The 16,765-nt window shown below is 41.5% G+C and overlaps 4 protein-coding genes across 4 annotated transcripts; 3 read left to right on the top strand and 1 right to left on the bottom strand.

Annotated features, from left to right (window-relative positions):
- Positions 1 to 5,312: 5,312 nt before the first annotated feature.
- On the bottom strand, positions 5,313 to 6,236 carry LOC117283080 (alcohol dehydrogenase, propanol-preferring-like). Its single transcript, XM_033755414.1, is given in 1 exon segment — positions 5,313 to 6,236. A coding segment is annotated over 1 exon segment (924 nt).
- Positions 6,237 to 10,340: 4,104 nt separating this feature from the next.
- Positions 10,341 to 11,336, top strand: LOC117283079 (fructose-1,6-bisphosphatase class 1-like). The gene has a single exon (XM_033755413.1). The coding sequence runs from the start codon at positions 10,341 to 10,343 to the stop codon at positions 11,334 to 11,336; it is 996 nt and encodes a 331-aa protein (XP_033611304.1).
- A 2,388-nt stretch (positions 11,337 to 13,724) lies between these two features.
- LOC111874332 (ATP synthase subunit delta-like) lies at positions 13,725 to 14,225 on the top strand. Its single transcript, XM_023869744.1, has one exon. It carries the CDS (start codon positions 13,725 to 13,727, stop codon positions 14,223 to 14,225), a length of 501 nt encoding a protein of 166 aa, XP_023725512.1.
- Positions 14,226 to 14,279: 54 nt separating this feature from the next.
- Positions 14,280 to 15,827, top strand: LOC117283078 (ATP synthase subunit alpha-like). Its single transcript, XM_033755412.1, is given in 1 exon segment — positions 14,280 to 15,827. A coding segment is annotated over 1 exon segment (1,548 nt).
- The last annotated feature ends 938 nt before the right edge of the window (positions 15,828 to 16,765 follow it).

Below are 16,765 nucleotides of genomic sequence, written 5' to 3'. Positions count from 1 at the left end.
TATGTTTTTGGACAGCAGATGAGAAGACAAAGGGTTCTGGACTGATGGGCAGCAGGCATTACCCAAGTTCAATCTTCTCTTAATTTCTGCCTGAATCAGGTTTTGATTTATTATCATCGTTCCCAAATATCAGAAGTGTGCCATATTTTAAGAACATCTGTTATCTATTCTATTACACTTGTTCCATCTAAAGCAGCTCAAAGAATGTATAACATTCAATTTGTTTTATTAATATCACAACATGTTTCGACCATTTTAACTGGCCATCATCAGGTGAATACAACTGTTTAACAAATGCTCTTTTGAATTGCAAACCACCTTACTTCTTACAGGGGGCCCATATTTACAATNTCAAGGACACATAATATATTGTTTGCACTTGGGATGGAATTTGTATCATTATATGGTACTGTATATAGATATATGAACTGAACAATTCTGGAGTGAATATTTGCTAGGTCATATGTGGTTCAAACAAGGATGCAATTCTATATTTGCAGTTGTTAGGTGTTGAGTTGCGAATGTGGCAACGTATGATGTTGCCAAAACACAGAAGATGGATGGATGAAAGATTCTGGATATACTAAAACACGATCACAAATTCAACTAACCTCTATTGTAATATACCTATATGAGGACAGATAACAAGCAGCACTCCTAGCAGCAGCTGGAGGAACTACTGTATGGTAGATGTATTGGAAATTTGTTTTTGAAGTAAATTTACACAAATGGTAAATTTCCTTTAAAATATTTAGCAGTTGCATGGGAATTCAAGATCCTCTGATAAGAGATAACCATAGTTGACTGTATTATTTAGTAAGATCAAAAGGCAAATCAGCAGTAAATAATTACAAGCCACAAAAAGTAAGGACAGATACATTCAAGTAACATTAAATTACCATTTAACAAAAGAGATAAAAATACTTAATTCCCTGGTGCAGGAAGTTTTCTGAAATAGGTGACAGTTATTTCTCAATAGGAGATCTTTTCTGTTATGAATTCAATGCTTCAGCATTATCAGCACAAAAAAAATCGTGAGTGACACTTTTAAAATCACATCTAATGCTTACAGTATACATACCCTGTTAAAAGATTCTTCAGCTTTATTAAGTTTAGCATTTTTCATATCCTCTTGATAGAATGCAGCATACGGAGGGTATAAATGTTGTAATCTTGCAGCTGGATTACTAAGACACTTCAATATTTCTGAGGGATCCTGTATATAAAAAAATTTCTGTGACTGCAAATACAAAATGAACACAAAATTCTCAGTTTCATCAATGTAAATGTATGCCCAAGCTTTCTTATATATGATATATGGATATACTCGTGCTGAAACTATGGCTGATGCAACAAACGCATTGCCTACATAGAAAGACCCAGCGAAGCAAAGTGCTCACATCAACACAGTCATCAACATAAACAACCTGCATTTTGCAATAAACCTGCAATAAGAATTAAATCATGGCACATTGCTTTAAGTGCTCTGACAAGTGCTCAGTGCAGACTTCCATTTCACATACAACAGCAACACAACCTTTTAACACAGAAATTTTCTGCCAACTGAGGTGCAAGAATAGATGCTATAGAACCTGTCACAACTTGCAGCATGTCAGTGTTGCCCTCTGCTGGTGAGTCATGAAGTTCAAGGCATCACTTTTCATTCAACATATCTTATTGCATAATTTTCCCCAACCTTCTGTTACTCCTCCTTTAGGTCTACACATTTTCCACATTATTCATTCCCTAGCGGTCTCAATTTTATGTTGTGTCTCTTAAGATTCAGAGATAACATTCCACACACATGAGAGGTAATATTATAACTTCAACAGTCTTGAAGTTCACACAACATAAATTGGGCACAGGAGGGTGTTATCAATTTTGGTGTCTAGGTTTAACTATATTTGAACCACATTTTAAAATTAAGATATAACTGTCAGTATAGAATAATCGTATAGACACAGTATGAATTCATACTGATTAATGACACAATTCAGAAGCTAAATAGTATTTGTGTATGCCTGAAGATGACCCAAGAAAAGGGTTGAAAACATGTAGAAAAAAGAGAGAGAGAGAGTAGGAGGAGGAGGAGAAGAAGAAGATACACCCCCCCACCAACAAATGGTGACACAGTAGTGTCTATTTTGTTTCTTTTTGATTATCTCTTGTACGACTTTCCAAAATGTGTTTTCATAAATAACACACAACCGGAAGTATACCATAAAGATTATTCATTTAAAATCATTACCAAGTGAACAAAACAAGTATCGACAGGAACTAAAATTTTTAGAGGCTTTTAGTGGAACAGGATCAACTAGAAAAAAGACATGCATTAGGGACACAATACTGGAACAAATTAATTCTTTCCATCAAACGTATAAGGGGTGGGCCTTCTTGGCCCTTGCACCGCGACCACACTGATCTATTCTTTCCATTACTTTGGATATCACATGTCTCGTGAAGGAGAAAATAATCTGCACGTAAATCTGAACATTTTGTAAAAATATTAGTATTAGTTTCTATTCATACAAGAGTACAAATTTATAAGACACTTTCTAGACCAACGCTATTTTAAGGGTGAGGATCAGAGGCAATAAGAATGATGAGAGAAGACATCGGCAGAAACGTGTTTCATTGGGAGTGCTGTGAGAAACACCTTTAGACCATAAAAGGAAATTAAATTGTAACAGAGATAAAAATTCCACAAATAACAGAATTCATACAATACAGAGGAAAATGAAAAGAAAACACTAATAGGATAAGCTCTGAAACGATCCCAAAGATGTTAGATTATTAACGGAGGCTGGGAAGACCTATGAAATGATGGATCAACAGACATAATAATGGAAAGGACGATTATGATGATGACCAACACCATAGTGATTTTCTGCTTCACAAAGCACAGTTTTATAGATTACCATGGAAACATTTCTAGTAATGTGACTGGCTTAATTCAGCACCTTTCTGTCAATTGCTTCATTGATTGCTATAATGGCTGCGTGAAGAACTGCCGTGTCAGCTCCTAATTCATTAGCTAGTAGTCCACCAATCTTCCGAAAAGCTGGCATCTGGATTCCATACTTCTTCAACTCTAACCCCACAGCATTGATTTCTTCATCTGGAATATACAGAAACTTTAGCAAATGTGCTCCAAACTATAACTAAAATAAACTAAATCAATGTACTCAATTGTTCCTTCTTCTTATGCACCTGATGATGGTCAATGAGGCTGAAACACGCAGTGCTGTATAATAAACAGATGAAGACACGTGAATATTAATACATCCATGAAGTTGCACAAAGACGGCAAGGTGTGAGAACACGAAGTTAGAATACACAGTACAACAGGATGAGGCTGTACAATATTAAATACTTTAGTCTTGGAATGTGATTGATATAACCCTCAGAAACTAAATAGGCTAGTCCTAAAAAACTTAAATACTTTAGTCTTCATGGTACAGTCATGTAAGACTAAATTATACACAAAAATAAGGTTATCAGCCCAACTCCAACCAGGACAGAGGTAGGATTACACTCTGCCCCATCAATTTCACATGCTGGGTAAGCTCTCCGAAATTCATGCCCTATTTATAATCTTATGTGAACATTAAATCCATTTTGTTTTATGTTTTTAATAGAATGAGGTAATGGACTAAATGCCAACATACTTCGACTCATCTTTTTAATGTATACTACTACAGTTTACATAAAAAATACATATCAACACTTATGAACATATACAAGAATTTTAAACATTTCTGTTTGCAACATAACTCACTGTTACCTCACCTGTAAAAATAGTCCAATAATTTTCTGTATGCTATAAATACTGGTTCTCCTTCTCAGTTTCCAAATTCATATTATAGCATGCAGACAGCTGTTGCTAGGTTATGGCATAGTAAACAAGTAACCGGCAAATTGATCATGGTGGTGGCACCTATCTTGCCGGTATCTGGATTCATTTCACGGGTGTTTGATGTGTGCGCCGTAATGCTAACTAATTTAATTTCTGTTAATTGTTGCATGGTTTTATTCATTTATTTTCCTCATAAATTCGTTTTAATTCATCGATCTTGCCATTTGTCAGAAATTCAAGGTTGTCTGTGATTTTTGGGGCGTCCCAATCCCACCATTTTAGAGCAAGCAAAAACTGGATTGTCTCATCGTCAAATCTTTTGCGAATTTCTCTTGCGGGGTTGCTGCCTACAATTGTGTAAGGCTCGACATCTTTTGTGACCAAACTATTCGTACCAATAATGGTACCGTCCCCAATTTTCACGCCTTGCATAATGGTTACGCCATTGCCAATCCAGACGTCGTTACTGATGACCGTATCTCCTTTGCTTTCTACATCGAAAGATGCTTTGCTCCACTCTCCACCAAATACTTTAAATGGATACGTGGAAAAACCATTCATCGCATGGTTTGACCCGTTCATGACAAAACGCATGCCTGTGGCGATTTGACAGAATTTGCCGATGATGAGCTTATCCCTCATAAATTCGAAGAGATAAAGAACGTTTTTCTCAAAGTTCTGTACGTCTTCATGGTCATCATAATATGTATAATCACCCACAATAATTTGTGGATTTGTAATGATGTTTTTCAAGTATACCGTACGCGTTACACCTTCTATGGGATAAAGAGTGTTGGGATTTGGATAATTCGTTTTACTCATGCCTCATTCTCCGTTTTCTCGTCGCCCAAAAAGCCACCAACTTGTGATCCCATAAGCTTTTATAAAGTCCGCCTTTGGCAAGGAGTTCGCTGTGAGCACCATCTTCTACGATCTAGCCTTTATCAAAAACCAGGATGCGATCCATATGAAGCAAGGTCGATAAGCGATGGGTGGTGACGATTGTGGTTTTGTTTTGCATCAACGTCCATAAGGACTCTTGGATCAGGCTTTTCGTTATAGAATCAAGTTGGCTGGTGGCTTCATCCAAAATAAGAATTGGGTGCGTTTTTCAAAATAGCATGAGCAATCGCGATGCGTTGGCACTGTCCACCTGAAACTTTTACGCCTCGCCTTGCGGTTACGCTGAAATAACTCATGAGCATGGGCTTTTTTGGCAGCTTCCATGACTTCTTCATCTGTTGCGTTAATTCAGCCATAACGAATATTTTCAAGCTTCTTTGAAACAAGGATGGACCTTGCGGAATCATGGCAATGGAGCCGCGCCGTGAATCTTGAATGACATCCCTGATAGCTTGCCTATCAATCAAAATGGTACCGATAGTTAACCCCTTTTCAACCTCTAGAATGTTGCGCTTATTATCTTAATCCAGCGGCGACTCCTACAAGGTAAGTTTTAGTGCGATCTAAAATCGATAACCATACGACCTTTAATTTTACTCTGCTCCATCTCATTAAAAATAGCATTAATATCCTCTATAGGACGACAGGTAACTTTTGGGACTACTTTTCCCTCGGCTGCAAACGCAAATGCCTCCGCCAGATCGTTACGGGTGCCGACCAAGGATCCGATAACCTGAATGCCATCGAGTACTAAACGAGGAATATTAAGCTTCATAGCCTCAGAGGGCAGTCCAACAGCAACTATCCGTCCGCCTGCCCGAATGGCATCAACTGAAGAATTAAAAGCCTCTTTTGCCACCGCAGTAACAATAGCTGCATGAGCTCTACCAATCTTCTTTTGGATCATTTTTGCCACCTCTTCGGTGCAAGCATTAATCACCCAATCAGCACCCATTTCACGGGCAAGCTTAAGCTGCTCCTCATTAACATCCACAGCAATAACCTTGGTATTAAAGACATTTTTTGCATACTGAAGCGCCAAATTACCCAAGCCACCTAGCCCATAAATGGCAACTCATTCTCCGGGTTTAACGGCTGCGACTTTAATAGCTTTATAATTAGTGACTCCGGCACAGGTTATACTGCTGGCAGCCGCAGGATCAAGTCCTTCAGGGACTTTTACTGCGTAATCGGCTGTTACAATACATGCTTCAGCCATACCACCGTCTACCGTGTAACCTGAATTTTTTACTGAGCGGCAAAGCGTTTCATTGCCTGTTACGCAATATTCACAGTAGCCACAGCCTTCAAAAAACCAGGCCACACTGGCACGATCTCCCACTTTTAATGAAGTGACCCCTGGGCCAATAGCGGTTACCACACCTATCCCTTCGTGACCTAAGGTTACGCCAGTTTTATCACCAAAATCACCATTTTTGACATGTAAGTCTGTATGACAAACGCCACAGTACTCCATTTGTAACAAGGCTTCCCCGGATTGTAATGGACGGATATTTTTTTCGACTACTGCTACTTGATGATCAGCGGTAACGACAGCTGCTTTCATTTTTTTCTCCGCAATTTAATTAGGGATACAATATAAGTCATATACTTTGAATCGACAATTATTTTAGCTTTACCAGTAGTAATGCTTTTATCTACTTTTTAAACTATGAACTACTGACAAAAATCAAGTGGTTTACCCTATTTGTAGGAAATATTCCATGGAGATTTCAAGTTAACTAAATAATAACTATTACGTCTGCACTAAATTAGCTAAATTATGATAATAACGTAACCTAGATTTTACATTTCTTCCACACATTGAACTCTCCAGAGTATCCCGGAGATCCCCTTTTAGGGTTAAGTCATGCTAGCGAGATTCTGTTATGGCTGATGATAAATCATTTCTGCCCCTGCAAGCAGAATATTTCCAATCGAACTCAACAGCCTAGAATGACCGAGAGGGAACCCCCTCGGCAACGTTTTTTGGTTGTTTTCTGTATAGCTAATCTGTTTAATTTTAGTTGTTATCAGAGTTTTCTAATAGCAGTTTGGTCGCTGATTTCATCAGATGTGCGCGGAATTCCCCAGGTGCGTTGCAGCCGTGCAACTGAAACAGCAGTAGCTGTATAAATTGCGCACAAGCTCTACAGATGATGAAGGAAAAGACCCTTCGATATCGGCATTCAGGTGCAGGTATCAAACCACTTCAAGCGGCTGCTGTAAAGAGCAGTGGTCGTGAGCGTTGAAGAAAGCCAGAATTAAATCTGGCAAGGTATGAACTAGAAAGACGAATGAAACTGAACCTCTGTTGAGTCATCGTAAAGCCCAAATAACATCAAAACCATCACTATTTGCGGGGGGGGATTAATCTACGAGAAACCTGATTACTGCGTAGGTGGTGTTCGGTGTGCAGGGGGCGTGAGTCTAGTTTGGGCGTCTGTAGGGAACTGCAAGAAGCAGTCGCTTGGATGATAAGGGAGAAATTCAAGAGCGAAAACTCAAGAATGAGAGTACCGATGCCAAGAACCGTGGTGAAACTACTCGTAGTAGTGATGAAGTTTCTGTAATGGAAATGGAGCGAAGGGGCAGTGTTAGACAAGTTTTAGTTATTATACAACTTGCGGCAGGATGATATAATGAATAAAACAAAGCCATTTGATATTCCAAAATCATTAGTATGGAAAGCGTTTCACTTGGTCAAAGAAAATAAAGGCTCTGCTGGTGTAGATCAGGAGACTATAAATGACTTTGAACATAACTTATCTGGAAACCTGTATAAACTCTGGAACAGATTATCTTCTGGAACTTATTTTCCACCAGCAATTAAAGGGGTAGAGATACCCAAAAAGCTGGGTGGAAAAAGAATGTTATATACCTACTGTAGCAGACAGAATAGCCTAAATGACGATCAAGTTAGCATTTGAACCTCATGTAGAGCCCTACTGTAACCGAACCATTGCAATCCCCCCCCCTTTTTTTTCAGTAGTTATAAAGTAGAATTGTAAGAATTACTAAGAAACAGGAAGACACAGTCAGAACAAACAGATAGACCGAACTTGAGTGGACAAAGACATCTGTTAGTTCTTGCTTCCAGGCCTTTGGTGTTGTTTCGAAAAGGGCAGAATGATATTTCATGGAACCCCCACTGAGTTCTTTAGAAATTGAGAAGTTGACTTAGAATGGCCAGACACTTTGAGAATTCGAGACATGACAGTCGCAACCCGTAATAAGTCAACAGTGGGAGGTCCAGGGGTTCCTTAGCGACCCTCATAAGTTACATTTTTGTCAGTTTCGCCGTTTGGGATTTTAGGCCGAAACTGCTTCTAAAACAATCGGTCATTGGCCGGAACCAAAAATTTAGCCTACTCCTCTGATTTGAATCCACCTATCTGAGAATTTAGGAGGAGGAGAGAGGAGGCGGATACAATTAAGTTAGGACCTCTGGCTCGGCAGAGAGTCCAGTTTAAGATAAGGAGTCTACTAAAAACTCTGAACTCGGCGGAGGTAAAAACCCACGAATATACTTGCGCGTTAAGATAAGTGATTTGAGCAAGTATAGCACCGGCGGCTTGGAAGCTGAGACTAAGCCTTATAGTGTAGATTTTGACTCCGAGTGACTGTGTGAAACAATAAAGTGTTCCTGTGACAAAGTGCATTGTGTTGGTCAGAAGTGCTTCACCCTCCTTGTCCAAGCCTGGCCCTTAGCCGACCTGAGGAGAGAACGCATCACCAGGAGCAAGCCAAACCCATCGCCAATTTCCACCCCACTCACGCCTTCCCTCCTTTAAATGAATCGCAAACAGCACCTAGCTGTTTGCTGGTGCCCATAATATCAGGTTCTATGCTGAAATTCCAAACCCGTAGTCAGCAACAGAAGGAGGAAGCGGTGGAGCCTGGTCAAGCCGGAACCAGCCACGACCTAACAACTTCAACGGAGACAGCACCAGGTAGGGCAGCCAAAGTGACCAGTGGCAACCACCTTGTGGCCAACAAGCCTCAAAAAGAGGGTGGACGGTTACAGAGGAGAGAAGTGTGGCGCCCAACGGTGTTGACCCAAGTAACGACGACGAAGAACGGTCAGGGCGGTTAGACTACTTTTTGGAAGATTCCTACGGATATCGCCCCAACAAGTCGGCTTTGGATGCGGTGGGAATAACGAGACAGAGATGTTGGCAATATGACTGGTTGGTGGAATACGACATCCGAGGTCTATTTGATAATTTGGACCAGGAACTTTTGATGAAAGCAGTAAAGAAGCATACAAACAATAAATGGATAATACTTTATATAGAACGGTGGTTAAAAACACCCATGCAGTTACCAAATGGGGAATTGCAAAATAAAACCAGAGGTATCATGCAAGGTGGAGTCATAAGCCCAGTTTTGAGTAATTTATTTCTACATTATGTGTTTGATTTTTGGATGAAAAGAATATATCCATCGACTCCATGGTGCCGTTATGCAGATGATGGATTAGTGCATTGTAAAACGAGAATGGGAGCGGAGCAAACTCTTGCTAGGCTACAAGAACGTTTTAAGGAGTGTGAACTCGAAATGCATCCTGAAAAGACAAAGATTGTTTACTGTAAAGATGGTAAAAGGAGAGGCTGTCATCAAAATAAAAAATTTAATTTTCTAGGCTATGAATTTCGCAGAAGAACGGTGAAAGGGATTGGAAATAAACTCTCCGTGATTTTTACACCGGCGATCTGCAAAGAAGCTAAGAAAGTTATATGCAGAAAGATAAGAGAAACGGGCGTGCGGAACAGGAGTGATTTAAGTCTAGAAGAAGTAGCGAAATGGCTTAATCCAATGATAAGAGGATGGATTAATTATTATGGAAGGTTTAAAAGTCCTCTTCTAAGGTACTGATTTGCTCTACCTCTAAGCCAGCTAAGGTCAATTGTTCGGCTAATTGCTCAGTATTAATTGCGGGATTAACCCACTCTCGTAGCCAGACTTCACTCAATTTCATCAAATACCTCCAAGAAACCCAGCCATTTTAGGGCAGTAGAGGAAAGAAAGGATTTTTGATTTGGCTGGATATCTTTCCTTTCACACAAAAATTCCATAGTGTGTGGAAAATCCTGCTGCTTCTTTATAATAAATTCGTCCAAAGTTTTCATCCATCTAATGGGTTTCCCGTAGAGGTGTCTGAGGCGGTGCTTGTTGATTTTAACTCCTTCAGAGGTTCAAGGCACCACTATTGTGGATTTTAGGGTGTTAAGGGATACTCCTCTTGAGAGCTAAGAGGACAACAGCATGATGCTTACAAAAAACTGAATCACCCTAGGTTTTTCAGAATCAAAAAAGGCAGACATTCGGCAGGTGTGCAACGTCAGTACAGCGGCACTACCGGTCATGTAGAAAATTGCCAAATTGGAGTTTTCTTATGTTATTCGAGGAATGGGGGTAGTGCTTTTCTCGATCGAGAATTATATCTACTTACTAGCACTTAAGAGGAAGCATTCATCAGCGCCTTAAAGTCTGCGACGATAGTGCATTGAGACACTGAAGAGGTTAAAATCAACGAATACTGCCAATCAGACACCTCTACGGGAAACCCATTAGATAGATGAAAACTTTAGGCGAGTTTATTATAGAGAAGCAGCAGGATTTTCCAAATGCCACTGGCGAACTAACGGCGCTATTAGCTGCCATTAAGTTGGCGGCTAAAATTATTCATCGCGACATCAACAAAGCCGGTTTAGTCGATATTTTGGGTTATACTGAAAAACAGAATGTACAGTGCGAGAGGCAGACCAAACTCGATCAATTTGCCAATGAGACCTTTAAAGCGGCTCTTGAGGCGCGCGGTGAAGTTGCTGGGATCGCTTCTGAAGAAGAGGAAAATTTTATCGCCTTCACGCAGGAGAGGGCTCGAAAAGGGAAATATGTGGTATTGCTAGATCCACTGGATGGCTCCTCTAATAGTGATGTTAATGTTTCCGTCGGTACCATCTTCTCCATCTATCATCGCTTGTCACCGATAGGCTCCCTAGTCACCCTCAATGATTTCTTACAACCAGGGAATCAACAGGTGGCAGCTGGTTATGTCATCTACGGCTCTTCCACGATGCTGGTCTATACCACTGGCCATGGAACCCATGGTTTTACCTATGATCCCACTTTGGGAGTCTTTTGCCTCTCTCACGAATCGATTCAAACACCAACCCAAGGGAACTTTTACTCGGTTAATCAGGGGAATCAGTACCAATTTCCTTCGGAGGTGCAGCAATATATCCATTATTGTCAAACCAGGGATGTTGCTACTAGCCGCCCCTATAGCGCATGTTACATCGGCTCTCTAGTCGCTGATTTTCATCGCAATCTCTTAAAAGGGGGGATATACCTTTACCCCAGTACCCAAACCCACCCTCAGGGTAAATTACGCCTTCTTTATGAGTGCAACCCCATCGCCCTACTTGCCGAGCAAGCAAGCGGGCGTGCTACTGATGGAAGTCAATGGATTTTAGATATTCAACCAATTTCTCTCCATCAGCGATCCTCGCTTTGGGTGGGCTCCTCTGAAATGGTAGCCAAGGCAGAATCGTTCATACAACCCTTATAACCGATTGAGATAAAAATAAAATTGAGTTTTTTCTGACTATTGCTAAGTCCCAGGGTATACTATGCCCCCTAACAAAGTTGGGGTTTTAAAAGGCTAAAAAAATGAGTTTACGGTCCGTACCTTCTGGAAAATCAATTCCAGACGATATCTATGTCATTATCGAGATACCCGCTAATTCTGATCCGATCAAATATGAGGTCGATAAACAGTGCGGTGCGCTATTTGTTGACCGCTTTATTAATACACCCATGTTCTATCCTTGTAATTATGGGTACATTAATGACACCTTAGGGGATGATGGAGATCCGGTTGATGTATTAGTACCGACTCCCTATCCTCTTCAAGCAGGTTCGGTCATTCGCTGCCGGCCAGTAGCCCTGTTAGCTATGGTGGATGAAAGCGGCGAAGATGCCAAAGTAATCGCCGTTCCCCATTCTAAGCTTACTGCGGATTACGAGGTCATTCAAGAAGTTGATGATCTGCCAGCCTTACTAAAGGCACAAATTCAGCACTTTTTTGAACACTATAAAGCGCTGGAACCAGGAAAATGGGTAACCATAAAAGGGTGGCAAGGTAAACAAGCGGCTATGAATGAAATTATGGCTGCTGATCAACGGGCACAAAAACAATCTCAATGAGCAATAAACAAACCGCTTAGCATATGAAAGCGCTGGTGATTGACTTAAGCAGGAAGATGATTACAGTCAGTATGGTAGCTATCCATGGCCTCACGCCGCAGCAATATATTACCCATCATTTGCGGCACCTTTGTATTGGTTCAGGTTTTTGGACGATACATATTGATTCACTGTTCTTTTCAATAGGATTAGGTGTGCTGTTTTTATGGTTATTCCATCATGTGGCTGTTCGGGCAACCACTGGCGTTCCCGGAAAATTGCAGTGTGCCATTGAAATGGTTGTTGATTTCGTTAATGAATCCGTTAAAGAGGTTTTCCAAGGAAGTAATCTAATGATTGCATCACTAGCGTTAACCATCTTTGTTTGGGTATTGCTGATGAATACCATGGATTTGCTACCAGTGGATCTACTGCCCAGACTAGCACAATATGCTGGATTATCTGAACTGCGAGTCGTACCTTCAACTGACGTTAACATCACTTTATCGCTCTCTATAGGCGTTTTTTTCCTGATCATCTTCTACAGTATCAAGGTGAAAGGTGCTTGTGGAACTCTTCGTGATTTTACCCTTCATCCATTCAATCATTGGCTATTTGCCCCAATTAATCTGCTGTTAGAAAGCCTTTCAATGCAAGCTAAGCCCTTATCATTGGGTTTACGACTATTTGGCAATATGTATGCTGGAGAGCTAATTTTTATTTTGATCAGTGCTCTATTGCCCTCGTGGGCACAATGGGCATTTTCCATTCCCTGGGCGATTTTTCACATCCTGGTCATTGTTTTACAAGCCTTTATTTTTATGGTGCTAACGATTGTTTATCTCTCGATGGTCAATGAAGAGCATAACTAACCGCTAGGCTCTGATCTATTACCGCTCGCTTTAATGTTAGGAGTTTATTATGGAACCGTTCAGTGTAGATACCTATGTACTAGCTGCTTTTATGTTGGGGATTGCTGCGATCAGCGCAGCAGTAGGAATCAGTATAGCAGGCAGCAAATTTTTGGAAGGGGCTGCACGGCAACCCGACCTAATGCCAAAATTGCGAACCCAATTTTTAATTGTCATGGGAATGATTGATGTTATCCCCATGTTAACCGTTGCGGTAGCACTCTATTTCATTTTCGGCTTACCTCATTAAAGCTAGTATTCTAAAATAGAGAAATAACAGCTCATACCAATGAATTCTGCCCTATGATTTTTAATATCATCATGAATTTTTTGCGAAAGGCTAAAAGGTATCCCATCAGGGGTGTTAGTCAATGAATGTAAATGCCATACTATTAGGTCAAGCCATTGCTTTTGTCTTATTTGTACTATTTTGCATGCGGCATGTTTGGCCTCCATTATTGGCGGCTATTGAAGCCCGGCAAAAAACGATTTCTGACGGGTTAACGGCTGCACAAGAGGCTAAGACAGCTTTACAATCCGCTCAATCTGAAAAGACTGCGCAGCTACAGGCTGCCAAGCAGCAAGCGCAAGCCAATAAGCAGCGTGCACAGATCATTGAAGAGGCGAAAGCAGATGCGCTCAAGGAGCGTAGTAAAATTTTAACGCAATCTCAGGCTGATGCTGAACGCATTTGTCAGCGTGAATATGAGAATTTACGCCAACAATTTGGAAAACTGGTCATACTGGCAGCCGAAAAAGTGGTGAAAAACACTCTAGACAATGAAACCAACCAGCGGATTATAGAAGAGCTGGTTGCAGAGTTATAAACCTAACAGCTTGCGAGAGTCCAAGAGGGAAAAATGAGTGAGATGAGCCAAGTTGCACAACCTTATGCCAAAGCTGCCTTCGAGTTCGCCTGCTCAAGGAATGCTCTCTCGCTGTGGCAAAACCTGTTGCAATCAGCTTCTCAGATCAGCAATGACACACAGATGAGAATGTTATTGAGCCACCCACTGACAGCACAGTACGGTTCTCAACTGTTACAAGAACTTTGCCAGCCCAAAGGCAACCCGTATACCAACAATTTTCTACAATTGCTGGCACGAAATCAAAGATTAAACGCATTACCTGAAATTTATCAACAGTTTATTCAATTGCAACAGACACAAGCTAAGCAAGAAACCGTCGAAATTATCACGGCACGTTCCTTAACCACTCAGCAAGAGCATCAGCTAAATCATGCATTAGCCAAACGGCTAAATCGCCAGGTTACATTACACATTCAGGTTGATCCTAAATTACTGGCTGGCCTCATTATTCATATCGGTGATTGGATGCTTGACCGCAGTATCCGAGGTTGACTCAACCAATTTGCACGGAAGTTGCAAGCTTAATAGAGAAGTAGAGAAAAGACGATGCCACTGAATCCTCATGAGATTAGTGAACTAATTAAACAACGCATTGCCAAGCTGGATATCCACAGTGAATTTAGCCATCAAGGTAATATTGTCTCTGTCTATGACGGCATTATTCGCATTTATGGCCTCTCTGAGGTTATGCAAGGGGAAGTGCTACAGCTACCCGGTGAGCGTTATGCTTTGGCACTCAATCTAGAACGAGACACGGTGGGTGCTGTTGTCATGGGTCCTTACAGTGATTTAACTGAGGGCATGGCTGTCTATAGTACTGGTCGAATGCTAGAGGCCCTGGTAGGAGAAGGTCTACTGGGCAGAGTTCTCAATGTTTTGGGACAACCGATCGACGGTAAAGGGGAGCTCGAGCATGATGGAACTGCAGCGGTTGAAGTCATAGCACCTGGCGTGATTGAACGTCAATCGGTAGATAAACCCCTGCAAACCGGTTACAAAGCCATCGATGCCATGGTTCCGATTGGGCGTGGCCAACGGGAATTGATCATCGGTGATCGACAAACTGGTAAAACTGCTTTAGCGGTTGATACCATGATTAATCAGTGCCACTTTGGTGTTAAATGTATCTATGTGGCCATTGGCCAAAAAGCCTCTACCGTCTCTGAAGTGGTCCGGCAGTTAGAAGAGCATGATGCGTTAGCGCATACTATTGTTGTAGTCGCTTCCGCTGCCGAGTCAGCAGTATTGCAATATTTAGCCCCCTATGTCGGATGTACAATGGGCGAATATTTTCGGGATCGCGGTGAAGATGCATTAATCGTTTATGACGACCTTTCCAAACAATCGGTGGCTTACCGACAAATCTCTTTGTTACTACGATGCCCTCCTGGTCGTGAAGCTTTTCCTGGCGATATCTTTTATATTCATTCACGGCTACTAGAGCGCGCGGCGCGAGTCAATGCCGATTATGTCGAACGCTTTACTCAAGGGAAAGTCACCGGAAAAAGTGGTTCGCTCACGGCCTTACCGATTATTGAAACTCAAGCGGGGGACGTCTCAGCCTTTGTCCCTACTAATGTCATCTCGATTACCGATGGACAGATATTCTTAGAAAGTACGCTATCTAACGCCGGAGTCCGTCCAGCCATCAATCCCGGTATTTCAGTCTCTTGAGTGGGAGGCGCTGCACAAAGCAAACTCATCCGCCAATTATCCAGCAGCGTACGCACTGCATTGGCGCAATATCGAGAATTAGCAGCCTTTTCTCAATTTGCCTCCGATCTAGATGAAGTCACTCGTAAGCAATTGGCTCACGGAGAGGTCACCGAGTTGCTTAAGCAGGCACGCTACCAACCGTTGTCCATTGCCGAGCAAGCTTTACTGCTGTTTGCGGTAGCGCACAATCACTTGGATGATATTCCTGTAGAAACGATCCAAAATTTTGAACATGAGCTGCTTAGCTATGCGAAACGTGAATATTTGCAGTTTATCAATGAGCTTAACGCATCGGGGAACTACGATAAGCGCATTGAAAAGTACTTAAAACAAATTTTGGATGCCTTTAAAGCGAATCATCCCGGATCGGAAGCATGATGGTCAATTCAAGATCTAGATTGCTATCTCAGGAAGTAGGATTCAATGTCTAATAAAAAAGAGATTCGCAACAAGATCAACAGCGTGCGAAATACTCAATCGATGACCCAGGCAATGAAGACCATGGCAATGACTAAAATGGCAAAATCACAGGCACGTATGGCTGCCAGCCGACCTTACGCGCAGGCGATTCGCTCAGTCATTGGTCATATTGCAACTGCCGACACCACCTACCAATCTCCCTATTTAACCCAACGAAACACTAAACGAGTGGGGTATATCGTAGTTGCCAGCGATCGAGGCCTTTGTGGTGGCTTAAATGCCACACTATTTAAGAAGGCGTTAGAAGAAATGCACCATTGGAGTAAGCAGGAAATAGCCGTTGAATTAGCTTTAATTGGTTCTAAAGCCATTACTTTTTTTAATAATACCCATATTCCAGCAGTGGCGAAGATTGAAGGCTTAGGTGATCATCCCCAATTAGCCGACTTAATTGGCATTATCCAAGTGGCGCTGAGTAACTATCGAGAAGGGCGTTGGGATCGTATCTATCTTGTTTACAATCAATTTGTTAGCAGTTTAAAACAAAATGTCCGTGTGAACGATTTGCTACCACTGCACAAAATTCAGGAAGAGAAACTACGCTCGGTCAATTGGGATTACCTCTATGAGCCTTCACCGCAATGGTTATTAGAGACATTATTGACCCGTTTTATTGAATCCCAAGTCTACCAAGCAGTAGTAGAAAACTTAGCCTGTGAGCAAGCATCCCGGATGGTGGCTATGCAAACGGCCACCGATAATGCCAGCGAATTATTAGTCGATCTGGAGCGCATTTATAATGAAAGGCGGCAGGCCAGTATTACCCAAGAACTCAGTGAAACTGTTGCCGGAAGCCTTATTGCACATATAGCAAAGATACTTAAAAGTAGAATTGA

This window comes from Cryptotermes secundus, unplaced genomic scaffold, assembly GCF_002891405.2.
Source record: "Cryptotermes secundus unplaced genomic scaffold, Csec_1.0 scaffold3599, whole genome shotgun sequence".
Taxonomy (NCBI): Eukaryota; Metazoa; Arthropoda; class Insecta; order Blattodea; family Kalotermitidae; genus Cryptotermes; species Cryptotermes secundus.
The sequence above is the reverse complement of the archived record's forward strand: the minus strand, read 5'-3'. Positions and strand labels throughout refer to the sequence as shown.

Coding starts and splice junctions, on each gene's coding strand:
- LOC117283079 (XM_033755413.1), top strand. CDS start 10,341: ATGAAAACTTTAGGCGAGTTTATTATAGAGAAGCAGCAGGATTTTCCA.
- LOC111874332 (XM_023869744.1), top strand. CDS start 13,725: ATGAGTGAGATGAGCCAAGTTGCACAACCTTATGCCAAAGCTGCCTTC.